This window comes from Arachis ipaensis, chromosome B08 (genome assembly GCF_000816755.2).
Source record: "Arachis ipaensis cultivar K30076 chromosome B08, Araip1.1, whole genome shotgun sequence".
Taxonomy (NCBI): Eukaryota; Viridiplantae; Streptophyta; class Magnoliopsida; order Fabales; family Fabaceae; genus Arachis; species Arachis ipaensis.
The window spans coordinates 18866515-18882524 of record NC_029792.2 but is presented as its reverse complement, the minus strand read 5'-3'; the positions used below and the strand labels follow the sequence as shown (position 1 = coordinate 18882524).

Here is a 16010-nt window from a genome sequence, read left to right as displayed (position 1 = left end):
AGATGTTCTAATAAGTAATAATATAGAATATATACAAGATCTGTTTCAGAGTTGAGAGTAATAAATGATACACTCATCACTTTATAAAAGAACTTCTTAAGATTTAAATATCCAATCTTGTGAGTCACCAAAAAAAAAAATATCCAATCTTGTGGATAAAGTTCGCTGATGACTTAGTACATTCTTGCAAGACTAACAAGTAAAATAAAAGTTAGCGTTTGGTGGAGAGACAAAGATGGAAAGACTGAGACTAAGAGACAGAGACTAAGACACAGGAATTGAAATAAATTTTAGTATTTTATTTAGTGCAAAATAGGAGACAGAAATTGAAACAAGAATGAAACTCTAATTTAATTTGCACAAAGGGTAAAATTGGAATTAATTAATTGAAATGAAAGTATTTTAGGTATAAAATGTCATTAAAGTTTCAGTCTCTATCTCTAAAAATTTTAGTCCCCTATGTCCCTACTTTTTAGAGGTACTGAAATACTGAAATTTTAGAAACAGAGACAGAAATTTTAGTACCAGTCTCTGAACTAACAAACACGATACTGAGTCTCAGTTTCTCGGTCTCTGTCTCAGTATCTCAAAACAAACGCTACCTAAGAAAGGTCAAGCTCAAATACCTTAAATTGAAAATAGTACAACATTTCAACGCATACGTGGTTGATTTAATTAAATTTCATGAGTATCCAACTATATTTTTCTATAAGTTACTTGTACATAAATAGTTGAGTCTAAAAATTACAAATGGGAGCGGTAAATAAGCATACCCATGGATATTTATTATTTTTATGTATGAACTTGGAAGTATAAACATAATATCGTTAGAAAGTTTTACACTATCAACACAAGCTTCCATTCTCTACTTTCCATGTCCAAAGAAGATTGTGTAAGTTGTTCTCTCTAGAAGGAATTCATGTCTGAAAGCTAACTCACATGAATTTTTTTTATCATTATTCATGTACTGCGCCTGTTATCATAAACCTGAAAAGGAAAAGATGCCATGAATGTCAATCTTTTACAAGGTATGGCCGTGATATCTTATAGCGTACAGCATCGTTATAGTATACAGTCACTTAACTCTTTTTCTGCTTTTTCATAGATATTATTGACACTGTCAAGAAGAATATAAACGATTGATGGAAGCCTTTAGCCTTCTCCTGTTATGCTTCTCTCTGCTGAATTTAATACCATTTTGTGCTCCAAGAGACACAATTAACACACTGCAATCTATCAGTGATGGTGAGACATTAGTTTCAGCAGATGAAACCTTTGCATTGGGATTCTTCAGCCCTGGAACTTCCAAGAACCGTTATGTTGGAATTTGGTATAACAAAGATCCAAAAAAGGCAATAGTATGGGTTGCAAACAGAGAAACACCCCTCACTGACTCCTCAGGGGTTTTGAAGGTCAACACCACCGGAATTCTAGTCCTTCTTGATAGTAATAATAGTCTTATCTGGTCATCCAACACGACAGGATCGGCACGAAGTCCGGTTGCAAAGCTTTTGAATTCTGGGAATTTTGTTGTGCAGATTTTTTTTTTTAAATGAACATTTTGCAGAAGCAATTGAACAAAATAGATCAACGAAGTCCAAGAAACGGAAGCAAAAGATTATCATTGCCGTAAGCTGTGTGTTATCTTTTGGAATTTTGATCCTATGCTTGGCCTTCATAATCTATGGATGGAAGAAGTATCACAAAGGTAATTAAGCAATCTTAATTATGTGATTCTTGGATTCTTATATAAATTATCCAAACTGTTAGTTACAGATTAGGATAAGTTTAACCTATGATCAAGACATATGTTCTTTGTCCAAGAAGCTTAACTTTGGTTTGTCACATGACAAAATTATCTTGTCCCCATGGTTTCGTTATATCTCTCATTTGAAATGTGGTTAATCTGTAATAACTAATAAGCATCATCCACCCTATATAAAAATCTCAACAGAGAACTAACTAACTAGTAATGTTAATCAGTAATGGTGGTCTTGTACTTGTTGACAATGGTAGAAAAGTAATGTTGGTAGTTCTATTTACATCTATCATTTTTTTTTTAAATTATTGGGAAAGAGCAGAAGTTATAATAGCATGGAAAAATGAGCTTATTAGACATTTTTGTTTCTTTTTTCTTTAACTCATTAGATGCTACTTTGCAGGAAAGATAAAAGAAGAAACAGAATCAGGTGCAATAAATAGTCACCATGATGAGGATGATCTGGAACTGCCCTTATTTGATATGTGCACAATTACTTCTGCAACAAGTAATTTTTCAAGTGACAATATACTAGGGACAGGTGGTTTTGGATCAGTTTATAAGGTAATCTAATGGAAAAAAAAGTATGATCCCTTTGTCTTGAAAGCATAATATTCTTGATCAAGTTTGTTCTTGTCAATATGTAGCAGATCTCACCTTTGTATAGTAAAACAAAAGGAAAAAAAAAATCTTACAACTAGATTACTCAATACTTCAATAACTCTGCTGAAATGATAAAATTGAAGCAAATATATGTCAAGTTAAATATGTATATTTTGTAGCTTACAATGGTTACAATTTCTAGGGTATCTTGGAAAATGGACGGGAAATAGCTGTCAAGAGACTTTCACAAAATTCAAGCCAAGGACTCCAAGAGTTCAAAAATGAAGTTATGCATATTGCCAAACTTCAGCACAGAAATTTAGTGAAGCTATTAGGGTATTGCATTCAAGCAGGGGAGAGAATATTGATTTATGAATTTATGCGCAACAAAAGCTTGGACTTCTTTATATTTGGTTTGATTCCCTTGAGCCATACTCTTCCTTTTATTTAAAAAAGATTACATATTGTTCAGAACCTCATCAGAAAATTAGTCCAACTCATTTTCTTTTAAACAGATTGTGAGAAGGGAAAGCTTCTAGACTGGCCAAAGCGTTTTCTTATTATTAATGGAATTGTTAGGGGTCTTCTCTATCTTCATCAAGATTCAAGACATAGAATAGTTCATAGAGATCTTAAGGCTGGAAATATTTTGTTAGATGACGAATTGAATCCTAGAATTTCAGACTTTGGACTAGCAAGAAGCTTTGTAGGAAATGAAAACCAAGCAAATACAAGGCACATTGTTGGAACTTAGTAAGTGGCTAATTATATGACATGTAGAGAGGAATATAAAATGAAAGCAATAGCTTTTTCTTGATTCAAATTTGTTTGTTCATGTTTTACACAGCGGCTATCTGTCACCGGAGTACATAGTTGATGGGATATACTCAACAAAATCTGATGTCTACAGCTTCGGAGTACTGGTGTTAGAGATAGTTAGCGGGAAGAGAAACAGAGGATTCATCCATATTGATCACAATTTTAATCTGCTTGGGCATGTAAGCATAAGTGTTTTGTTTGTCCTCCATATTCATTTATAGTTTCCAACCAAATAGCATCATCCTAACTTTTGTACTTATTGAAATATATACAAATGCAGGCATGGACACTTTTCTCAGAAGGCAAGTGCTTACAAATAGTCGATCCATCTATCAAAGACTCTATTGATTTGCCAGAAGTCCTAAGATCAATTCATGTTGGTCTGCTATGCGTGCAACTAAATTCCGAGGATCGACCAAGCATGTCGTGTGTGCTTACGATGCTGAGTAGTGAATGGGCATTGCCTCAGCCAAAGAAGCCAGGGTTCTTTATTGAGAGAGATGTGGTTGGTAACCGTTCTTCGTCAAGCAACAATAAACTACTGTCTGTTAATAATCTAACAGCTACTCAGGTCTGTCCCCGATAGATTTTGATTCAAAATTGATAGGTTCATAGATTATCACAATGATAAGCCAATTCAATATACAATAATAATTAATAAATAAATATAGCATTTCATGACATAGAGAAGTGTTTAGTCCTTTTTTTTGAAAAGAAAGAGCTCAACACAATACTGTGGAGCAGTCAATCAGCTAACAACCAAAATAAAGAAAAATAGTAACAACAAAATTCAAGTAAGAGTAGAACAATATAAAATCCCCCTGTCATCTCCGGCATTGCCATCAACAACAAAAGGGGTCTACACCACTCCACTCGTTATGGCTCAACACAGTCATGTGAGTGATATCTTCAACACCTTTGTTCCTGTTCTGAAATATCCTTCTATTTCTCTCCAGCCAGATGTTCCAAACAATCGCACAAAAGCATCTCAGTCGTTGTTCTTTATCCTCCCTCCTCCTTGGTCCCTCTGTCCAGCTCAGAAAATGTTCTCGCATTGACCCTGAAATAGACCATTGTTGTCCAAACATCGCTAACCAAGCACTCCACACCTGCCAAGTAAATTCACAGCATACAAACAAGTGGTGCACATGCTCCACATACTTATTACATAGAACACAGATGTTGTCGTCCTGGTTAATGATCCCCAAACGGCTTAACCGTTCTTTTGTATTCACCCTACCTAGCAGGACAAACCAAGCAAATAGTTCCACTCTAGGTGGAACTAACCCTTTCCAGATGGTTTTTGTAAAACTGTAGCTTGTCACCTCCTCCGGTAGTATCGCCTCCTGCAAAACCTTAACAAATGAGTTAGTTGTATAAACTCCTTGTCTGTCATATTTCCATACTACCCTATCCTCTCTGTTAACAACTAGTTGCACAGGTCTCAATGTCTCATGTAATTGACCCAGTAGTTCCAACTCCCATTGAAAGAGCTCTCTCCTCCATTGGAAGTTCCAAATCCATTCTAACCCGTCCCAAAACCCACAGTCCCCTATAACAGATCCACATTGGTTTGAAACAGAGAATAACCTGGGGAATCGTTCTTTTAGAGGCCCACAAAGCAACCAAATATCTTCCCAAAAACGTGTACGGCGCCCATCCCCAACCTCCATAGACAAACCCGTAACCATCTTATCCCTTATCTGATCATTCGTTATATGTAGCTGGCAGATATCCTTCCACAGTCCCCCTCTAGTAGGTAACACTTGAGTTGACAGCATCTCTTGAGGATTCAGATTATAGCAGGAACAAACCACCTTCTTCCACAGCGGGCAATCCTCCTTAGCAAACCGCCACCACCACTTAAATAACATAGCTGTGTTCCGAACCATAGCATCCCCAACTCCCAACCCTCCTAGTTTTTTCGGGGTCTGCACCACTTCCCATTTGACTAATGCCATTCCATTACTACCATCCTCCTTACTCCACAAGAACCTTCTTTGTAGTGAGATCAATTTCTCAGCAACAGCTTTCGGCAGCTTGAACAAACTCAAATAATACACAGGCAGACTATTCAAGACTGATTTTATCAGAACCAACTTCCCAGCCTTATTCAGAAGTTTAGCTTTCCATAGACTGAGCTTCTCCTCTACTCTGTCTAATATAGGCTTCCAGGTCTTCACTAACCTCGGATTTGCACCTAAGGGAATACCTAGGTATTTAACTGGAAGGGTCTCACCTTTACACCCCAACAACTGGCACATATTCCTGATCCACTGTTCTTCACAGTTTATCGGAATCAAGCTCGACTTTTCAAAATTGATGCTGAGGCCTGACATCAACTCAAAGCATCTCAATAGCCGCTTGTAATTCTTGATAGTGTCCTCCTCCGGTGGGCAGAATAGAATCGTATCATCAGCAAACTGAAGGTGTGACAGCGCTACACTATCTCTGCCAATCAACAAAGGTGATATATGCCCACCCCTGACTGCCTCTCCCACTTTAGTCCTTTTATATGATGCATTGATTTCGTTATAATCTATATATTGTCATTATCTAGGCGTTATATATATACATAGTTAATAGCTTTATCATACTATAAAAATATTATAAAATCTAAGTAAACTCATATATCTTGATTTTTAGTTTTTTCTCGCGCGGATTTAAATCTAGTTAAGTTAAAATTGAAAAGAGAGATATACTTTATTTCATAATAAAATTACATCTACAATGAAATGCTAATATAACAGAATTATAAGCAATCTATATGTCATTACCTATATATAAAATGAATTTGGTATCAATTTTTATATGATATAAATATGAAAAAGTATGAAAAGACAATGAATTTAGTGTATAATGTGTACAATAAAGGTAAAAAGGAAATTAAAATAAGATAATTAATTAATTATTTAATTCAAATTTTAAAATTTGAAAAATTAGGAAGCATTCACAGTATTATTCCTAATCTTACCGTAACTTCCAATTCACGCCCTCGCCATCATGGTGACCACATTCTCCCGCCGCCGCTTCTGTTCACGGCCACAGTACTACCGCCGCTGCTGTTAAGGAGTCCACACCGCTGTAGCCGTTTCTATTTCGCGACCACATTCTCCCATTGCCGCTGCTATTCACGAGCCCCGAACTGCTGCTGTTTTCGATCCATTAGGGGGAGGGTGCCGCGGCTGAAGGCTAGTGAATAGAGAATTGATTGAACCAAGGAAATTGTTGGGAAGTCGATATGGAATGTTCATACGGGAAGGAGGATCTTTTGCACCATCTTCATGTGTCACTCATAATACATATGGTACGGACGTCAACATTGTTACCGCTGCCGCCCAGCCTCTCCGCGAATGTCCGATCGCGCCGCACCAGCCTGGACAGCCTCTTTCGCGCTGCCCACCCGCCGCCGGCCGTGCAGCCTCCCCCGGTGCCAGTTTGATCATGGTTGCTTCTTCTGTTCATTCATCTTCTTCTTATTCTATTTTAATGGACAGTTTAGGATGGTTATTTTAGTAGGTATGCGGATAATTATTTTAATTCTTGTGTGGATGATTATTTTGATTGGATTGGGTTTAGTTATATATAATTAAAATATGTTAGATGTTCAATTCATTGAGTATGTTGATGATTATTTTTATCTTTAAGTAGATGATTATTTTTATTAGAGGTGAAGTAGGATGATTATTGATAAAGATGGGGTGGCAGCCGGTTGAGAAAGAAGATGATATTAGAGTGAAATGCTTTGTTAAATTAGGGTTTGGGATGGTTATTTTTTTGAAATAACTAATTGAATTTTTTGAAAATTTGAAATTTGATGTGAAATAATTGAATGAAAATTTTTAATTTAAAATAATCTGTAAATTGTTTTTTATTATTTATTTTTATTGGGCTAAATAACCGGTCTATTGTACACATTGGCAATATTCTTCATTGTAGAATGCTTCAAAAGGATTTACATTAAATCTCAATAATAAAATTTTTACAGAATTTATAAATGTGAAGTAATTCTTTTTCTTTAAATTAGTTTTTAAGGTAAATTGGACCACTCAATTCTAATATGATATTAGAGTTTAACTTATGTAATAATCTAATTGGGACACCTACTTATTAGGAATCATACTTACAAATTTCGTGCTCCAAATTCGTTTCTGTAATAGACAAAAGTGCTGAAGTGGACTAGAAGAGATTATATGTAGAATTGTAGATTGTTTTTATTTCTCTTTATAGTAATTGAAAATAGATTTAGAAGAATTGATTCATGATGACTATATATATTTCAACACAAGTTTCTTGATCATCTTATTTTTAGAACCCACATTTGCTTTGAGCACGTGAGAGCTGGTTGACCGATTGTTGCAGTAACTGTTTGAAAGAAGCAATGTTCATAGTAGTATACTAAGTTAACTTGTGCAGTAGTAAGTTTATACAAATAACAATATATATAATTAATAACTACATAAAAATTTTAAAATATAATTAAATGGATGTCTAAAATTATCCTAACTTTATAATTAATTATAACATGGGTTATCAAATTTGAATAATTTTACCTATCTAACCTCCAATATGCTGTCTGTGACATCATTGATTGAGCATGTTCTGTTATTACTTGGAAAAGAACTTTCATCAATCATTTCTCTTTCTGTGAAGAATCCAGACATTTTAGGTGGAGGTAGTGTGGATTCACTACTCAACATTTGAACGACAGATGACATGGTTGGCCTGTCATCTAGACCTTTTTGCACACAAAGCAGTCCCACATGAATTGATCTTAGCATTGAAGATAAATTTGACGTATATCTTATTGGAGCATAAATTATTTCGTACCCTTTGTCTTCCATAAATAATTTCCATGCCTGCATATATATTTTGCAAAGCTTGTGGTTAAGATTAGAAGCATATATAACAAAAGTGAGTATTAAAATTCAGTTACTCACTTACATGTACTAGAAGATTGAAGTTATGATCTTGATGAGTGAATCCTCTATTTCTACTCCTACTCACTATTTCTAACACCAATACACCAAAACTGAATACATCGGATTTCGTTGAGTAAACTCCATCAATTATGTACTCGGGTGATAAATATCCGCTGCGCATACCCAACCAAAGGAAAAAGAAAAAGAAAGAAAAAGGGTAAAAAAACAAAAAAACCTATAGTCAAGTCATCATACATACCCATATTAATAATAAGCAAAGCATAAGAAACTTACTAAGTTCCAAAAGCATATTAGTTTAGTTCTCTCCAAAACTTCTAACTAGTCCAAATGTCATGCCTCGAACTAAGTCATATGATTGACGTTTAAAGGATAAGTCCATCGACAAGTTAATCGACCAAATTATTAGAAAAATAGATAAAATCTCTTCTACTCTAAAATCATACCAACATGAATATTATTTTTCTGTATCAATAATAAACATTCATTTCTAAAGACAATAATAGCAGCATATTCCAAATATATCAACAACTAAACATGTCAAAAGTCGTATCATATATATTAAGTTGATAACTAAAGTATATAGTTAAATCCACACGTCTTACATAACCAAGTCATAATTAATATCTAAACAATTCGAGATTCAAAATTGATGGTTTCAATGGCAAAGAGAAGGGGGGTTGAATCTTAGCCCACTTTTTGCTTGCTAACACTTGCTGGACTTAGAGGAGACTTTTTTGTTTTTAGCTCGTCCCTAGCCACGAGACTTTTTCATTTTGTCTCGTCACTTGGCACGAGACATTTTTGATTTTTGCTCCTGTGCAGTAGAAAACAGAAATGAAGTAGGAGAGAAGGAACATTACACCAAGATATATCCTGGTTCAGCTGCTAAGTGCAGTGCAGCCTACATCCAGTCTCCATCACAACAATGATGGAATTTCACTATAATCAACTTGATTACAAACTGTAAAGTGCTAACCCAACTTACAAGGGGATTCCCACAGAATCATGAAACACAACATAGATGAACAAAGGAACTCTAAGATATCTATGGCTTTTTCTTTTAATTTTGCACTCTCTGCCTTTTTCCGCTCTATGGCTTTTTCATACAAACCTCACTGTTTGCCTTTTTTCCACGAGACTCAAGACATGACAAAATTAAACAGAAAAATACTAAACAGAATACATTGAAGGAGAAGAAAATCTGTAAGCTTAGGTAGTTATGAGAATCCTGTGCCTTGCACTCTCACTGCTTACTTCTAACTCCTTGCTCCAACCAGTGGCTGTTCCCCCTTTTTTATAGAAGAGAGAAGCCTCCGCACTTGAAGCAAAAACCCAAGCCAACTTCTTCTTCTTCAAGAGACAGAACCGGTTCGGCCACACAGAGAGAGAAGAGATAACCATGTAAAACCCAACATGCAATTACCTCTAGTCCTTCCTTGGTCATCACTCTTCATCAATCCGAACTCTCCATCCTTGGCTTGCTCTCCAAGATGGATTTCTCGCCCTTGATGCTTCATGATGATGATGACTTCATCTGCTTCAATCTCTGCCTCTACCATCACTTCGCCACTCTAGCTACTTCCTGTGGTGGTTGAGCAGAATCAAAGACAAGTCATGCCTCCAAGAATCTCACCTTGCTGGCCGAATCTTCTTCTTCCTTTTTGAGCATGAAGAGCCCAAGATTACCTCACCAAATCTATCCACATTTGGTGACAATCTCAGCCACAGCTCATTTTTATTTTAGTATGTTTTCTTGCCATCATTAGCTTGATGGTCTTGATGCATGCAGCTCCTTCTTTCTTTTCGGTGAGTAGGTGTAGCTTCCATGGCTTCCATTATTTCCTGGTTAATGTCCGAAGAGAAGAAAGAGGTGAGAGAGAATAAACAACTTGGAAAAAGCAATTCAATGTAATAAACATATTACACAAGTAAAGGTTGCTTTTACTTCCCTTTGCTGAGAGGCGTGCATAGCTATCATAGCAATCAAATCAATCTTCTCTCACTTTCTTATGTTCCCAATGCTTAAATTAAATTTGAAATCCATCAAAGAGAGAAATGAAATCCGTTGAAGGTGTGAGGCAATGGTAACATTTGCTTTCCTGATGAATTTTGTGTCGGATCAAGCAATGGAATCATTCATCAAAATTAAAATTGGGCTTTGTAGCAATAAAGCTTAATCTGACCCAATAAAATTTTGATTCATTCAAACTAATTGTGCTTATGATAATGTTTGAATTCTGGCCCAATTATTTTAGCAACCAATCCAGCCATGTGAAATAAGAAATTTTGTATTAATGCTGAATGTTGCTTTTAACATGGGCTTGCAACAATTTCTTTTATTTTTCCGGCCCAAGTAAACTCTGCACAGCAAAATTAATTTAATTAACATATATAGATTAGATTAATAATTTTGCTGTTAATAATGTTTGATCATCATCAATTTAATTTAGAGTTTTCCAAACTCATCAATCTCTCCCTTGATGACAAACATTATTAAAATTGAAATGGAAAGAAATTTAAAAAATTTGAGTATGAGTACTCCCTTTGAAGATTGAATTTCTCCCTCTTTCTAAATGTCACATGGCTCCCCCTTGATGTATGCTTATTTTACCAAGGGAAGCACTAACCTGTAACATTTTAATCAAGCTTCAAGAACAATGTTATTTAGCATATTATATGATGCTAAATGCTTGATTTATGAGCAGTTTTGAATTGATAATCAAAACTCATTTGATATCATAAATTGATTTTCTGCTCAAACTTTACCACATCAACTGAGCACAAAACAAAGTTGTTTTAAAACATTTCAAATATTTTCCAATCAAGATATCAGAGCCATATTATTCAAGTAAGGAAAATATTTTTGAATCACATCACATCAAAACATGGCAGCTGTTAGATATCACAGTTTAAAGGAACTGTCAAAAATAACATGTTTACCAAGATGAATAGGAACATTCCAGTTTCAATAAAACATGTTCATCAAGATAAATCAACAACCAGACATTCGTATAATAAATATATTGTCAAACATCATCATAAACCAAATGCCAAATGCATTTCAAGCAGCAGTAACCATAGTGAAACAAATGCAATAACAACATGCATTCTTTAAACAAGGGAGATCATGAATTTTCAATTGAAAATTTCATCCCCTGTTTCAGCAAATCCTCCCTTGTTTCATTAGTTTCAATTTCAATTTTGGAAACTAATTTTCCTCCCCCTTTTGTCATCAAGGGGCACCTGCACAAAATATGAACAACACAACAAAATATCCATAATAAAGTAACAAGAGTGTATCAAAGTATCATAGAGCAGTGAGTATCAAGTCATGCTCCTACAAAAAACAGATTGAGCCTAATGGAGCCAATATCAAGTAAAAGTAAAGAAACAGTCATTAATCATCAGAAAGATTGAATTCTGAACCGGAATCATCTTCGTAATCCCCTGTCCCCATTTCATCATCAAAGCTTTTAATCATGAAACCAACTCTTTCGTGACATTTCTTCCAAGCCCTTTCCTGTTCATATTCCAATTTCCGGGCAGCCTTGTGAGATTTATGCATTAACTTGGCCATGTTGCAAAACTCTTTGAGAACTTCCCGGATTGATGTAGTGACATTTGAGGGTTCAGGACGGCTCTCCAGATCGCTGAGAGATGGTTCAGAGTGAACAGACCGCTTGCCTTTCTTGCCCGAAACTCCTCCTCCTTTAATCATGGAAACCTTGTTCTCAACAGATTCATTAGACAAATCAACCTTAAAATACTCAAATATACATGTGAGGAACATGCCATATGGAAGATTAGCCTTTTTAGTACTTTTTACTGCTTCTCACATATGACGTATCATAATATAAGCAAATAAAATTGGGGAAGAAGTAATGAGAGCAAATAGGATAATAGAATCAGAAACTGTTACTCTATGGTGAGAACCACTTTGAGGAGTGAGGATGTGAGTGATGATACGGTGCAATAGAGAGTTTTCAGGGCCGAGTGCTCGATGAGTTGGGATCAGTCCATCTAAACCTGAAAGATTTGCACAGATGTGTTGCAAGACTGTTTGCTGTGCAACGCCAACTTGATCATCCCACTTATCAATCATGTAAACTTTTGGTCCTTCATCTTCATACCCAAGAGCAGCACCTATGGTTTGAGGATTGAGAGTTATGTAAACACGCTTGACGTAAGAATGGATTGAGCCATCAATCAAATGCATGTTTGCATAGAATTCCCAGACCAGCCCCGGGTAAACCAGTTTCTGAATGTGAACTAGAGGGGTCCATTTCAGAGCATCAAATAGGGAAGAAAAGTTGATTCCTTTGGTGGCCAGATTTTCAAGATTCACCAAGTAAGAGGGGCAGAGATGTCGTTTCAGCAAGACATCTTTGTGAAATTCATAGAACGCACATGAGTAGAACCGAGAGGGATCAAAATGTGAGTGAGCTTTGTGAAACTTGTTCTTGAATTCGAGGGACTCCAAATTTGCAGGCTCTCTTGTGTCATGTAACACAAAATTTTTCTGCTTCTTTTGAGAGCTTTTTGCATGTGGAGTAGATCTCTTTGGTGGCGATGAAGGGGGCGAGGTATGTGATTCTTCTTCATCTTCTTCAACGCTGGGTTGCTTGCTCTTTCCAGTTTTGCCTCTCCCTGATATTTTCTGAGCAACTACCTTTTGGCGCATGGTTTCGGTCCTTTTGGAAGGTGGTGAATGGGTGGAAGAAGAGGTAGAATGGAGATGGATATGCATATGGGTTGGAGGTGATGAAAAGGGTGGATTCTTTGGAATGGGGGTTCGGCTACTTCTCCTAAGTGCCGTTTTCTTTTTCATGATAGGATGAATGAAGAGGTTGAATATGAAAAGGGTGAATGCCGAAAGAGAGTGAGGGTGGAAGGAGGTTAGTGGTGCAATAAATGAGGATTGGAGAGAGATGATGGGGAAGTTAATGACCATAATGGCGCGGTTATTAACCAAATGGGAGTTTCAAAAAAAAGGGAGTTTCCTTGAATAAAGGGATTAGTTGGAAGGAAAAGATATGATTTGACAACATGCTTCTTCCAACAAGATATGAAAAGACAATCCAAGGAATTTTGTGATTTTATTTTTCAAAGAAAGAATAACTAACTAAACTGCCATGGTGGGGTCAGGAATTATTAGGTGGGGCCCATGAAAATTTAAATCTGCGTTGCCTCCCCCTTGATCATAGCTCCTCCATCAAGCCTGCATTTTTATCTCGTCCAAACCTACGAGACAAAACTGAACAGAGTTAAAAAATTCACAAATTTTCAATGAAACTTAAATCAAACATTCCCAAACTTTTTCTCAAGGTACAGAATCTGTCTTCACAGAGGGGTTTTGTAAAAATATCAGCAATTTGGTCTTCAGATTTTACAAATTGAATATCAATAGTTCTCTTTTGCACATGTTCTCTAATGAAATGATATTTAATTTCAATGTGCTTTGTTCTTGAGTGCAAAATAGGATTTTTTGAAATGTTTATAGCACTCATATTATCACAAAATAAGGGTATACTATTGATTTTTAATTTGTAATCTTCTAATTGTATTTTTAACCAAATTAATTGAGTGCAACATGCAGATGCGGAAATGTATTCTGCTTCGGCGGTGGATAAAGCCACTGTGGCTTGCTTTTTGCTTGACCACATATTGAGTGAGCTTCCAAGAAAGAAACACATGCCGGATGTGCTTCGTCTATCCACTCTATCTCCCGCAAAATCTGCATCACAAAACCCTACTGCACAAAAGTCATCAGATTTAGGATACCATAATCCATAATCACAAGTTCTCTTAATGTATCTAATGATGCGTTTAACAGCCGTGAGATGGGATTCTTTTGGGTGAGATTGGAACCTTGAACATACACCCACACTTTGGACAATATCCGGTCTAGAGGAGGTAAGGTACATGAGTGAACCTATCATTCCCCTATACCTTGTTTCATCCACATCTTGACCATCATCATCCTTTTCAAGTTTTGTGTTGGGATGCATTGGAGTACCCATTGATTTAGAATTTTCTAGGCCAAACTTTTTGATAAGTTCTTTTGCATACTTTCCTTGGTAAATAAAAGTACCACTAGGAGTTTGTTTAATTTGGAGGCCAAGAAAGAAAGTAAGCTCTCCCATTAAACTCATTTCAAACTCACTAGTCATGAGTTTTCCAAATTCTTCACACAAGGAAATATTGGCCGATCCAAATACAATGTCATCAACATAAACTTGAACAAGGAGTATATCATCATTAGATGCTTTAATAAATAAAGTAGTGTCGGTGGTACCCCTTTGAAATTGATTTTCCAACAAGAAGGCACTAAGCCTTTCATACCAAGCACTTGAAGCTTGTCTAAGACCATAAAGAGCCTTAGTTAATTTGAAAACATGATTTGGAAACTCTTTTTGTTCAAAATCGGGGGGTTGTGCCATATACACTTCTCTATCAATAAAGCCATTAAGGAAAGCACACTTAACATCCATTTGAAACATTTTGAAACCTTTATGGGCGGCATAGGCAAGAATCAATCTAATTGCTTCCATTCTAGCTACCGGAGCATTTGGTGGATGATCTTGTTGTTACTCCTTGAGAGGGATTACCAATGATGAAGTCATGAGGATAACCTCTCATGGACTTCCATTCTCTAGGCTTTCGGACAGGTGTAGAGCTTTGATGAACTTCTGGTGGTCTCACTGTTTCAGTTGCTCGTGCCTGCTCAGGAGACAAAATGGAAATGTCTCCTCCAATCTGACGAGATAAAACTGAACTGGCAGATTCTTCATTCTGAACAGATTTGGGATTTTCTTTGCTTGTTCCAGCTTCTTCACCATCTGAATCATTATCTATCACAGTACTGGGAATTAAGTTAGAATCACAAAAAGTAACATGTATGGATTCCTCTATAGTCCTATGCTCCTTGAGATAAATTCTATAGGCCTTGCTTGTGGTGGAATATCCAACAAACATTCCTTCATAGGATTTTGGATCAAACTTTCCAAGATTTTCTTTATTATTAAGCACAAAATATTTGCATCCAAAAACATGAAAGTACTTAAGATTTGGAGGGGTTCCTTTCTATAGCTCATAAGGGGTTTTCTTTAATCCTTTTCTAATGATTGTTCTATTCAAAATATAACATGCTGTGTTCACAGCTTCAGCCCACAAAAATTTAGGAATTTCATTCTCACATAGCATAGCCCTAGTCATCTCTTGAAGGCTTCTATTCCTTCTTTCCACCACCCCCATTTTGTTGGGGGGTTCTAAGACATGAAAAATGATGAGAAATTCCTAAGTCATCACAGAATTTTTCGAAATCTTGATTTTCAAATTCTCTTCCATGATCACTTCTCAAATGGGCAATTTTCAAATCCTTTTCGTTTTGAATTTTCTTGCAAAGAGTGGAAAAGGCATGAAAAACATCATCTTTTGAGCAAGAAAAAGTACCCAACCAAATCTAGAGTAATCATCTATCACCACAAGACCATAGTGTTTACCTCCTAAACTTTGAGTTCTAGTAGGACCAAAAAGATCAATATGTAACATCTCTAATGGCCTTTTGGTTGAGATTCCTTCTTTTGATTTAAAAGATGATTTTACTTGTCTGCCCAATTGGCAAGCATCACAAGTAAGATCCTTATCAAACTTAATATTTGGAATTCCTCTAACCAAATTCTTTTTGACTAGCTTAGAAATTTGGTACATGCTAGCATGACCCAACTTTCTATGCCAAATCCATTTTTCAGATTCAAGAGATGTAAATCATGTTATATTTTGTTCCTTTAAATCCTCAAGAGTTAGTCCATACACATTGTTGCATCTTTTGGCTTCAAATAAAATATCCCCAGTTTTCTCACAAACAACCAAGCAAACAAACTTCT

At 36.0% G+C, this 16010-nt stretch overlaps 2 protein-coding genes across 2 annotated transcripts; one reads left to right on the top strand and one right to left on the bottom strand.

The window, feature by feature from the left end:
- On the top strand, positions 1552-3880 carry LOC107610680 (G-type lectin S-receptor-like serine/threonine-protein kinase At4g27290; the record flags this gene model as incomplete). Its single annotated transcript, XM_021108166.1, has 6 exons — positions 1552-1708; positions 2163-2323; positions 2565-2775; positions 2878-3115; positions 3210-3360; positions 3462-3880. Coding segments are annotated over 6 exons (1224 nt in total), but the record flags the coding sequence as incomplete, so codon positions are not given.
- Positions 4024-6646, bottom strand: LOC107610679. Its single transcript, XM_016312693.1, has 4 exons — positions 6484-6646; positions 4712-5720; positions 4507-4600; positions 4024-4290 (listed from the first exon to the last, which is right to left on the bottom strand). Exons 1-4 carry the CDS (start codon positions 6644-6646, stop codon positions 4024-4026), a joined length of 1533 nt encoding a protein of 510 aa, XP_016168179.1.

Bases quoted from the DNA above. Each gene is read 5' to 3' on its own strand.
- LOC107610679 (XM_016312693.1), bottom strand. From the start codon at position 6,646: ATGAACAGAAGAAGCAACCATGATCAAACTGGCACCGGGGGAGGCTGC. The intron at 5,721-6,483 runs GTATTATGAGTG...GACAATATATAG, and splicing joins TGTTGACGTCCGTACCATAT to ATTATAACGAAATCAATGCA. The intron at 4,291-4,506 runs GTGACAAGCTAC...TTTACTTGGCAG, and splicing joins AGGCGATACTACCGGAGGAG to GTGTGGAGTGCTTGGTTAGC.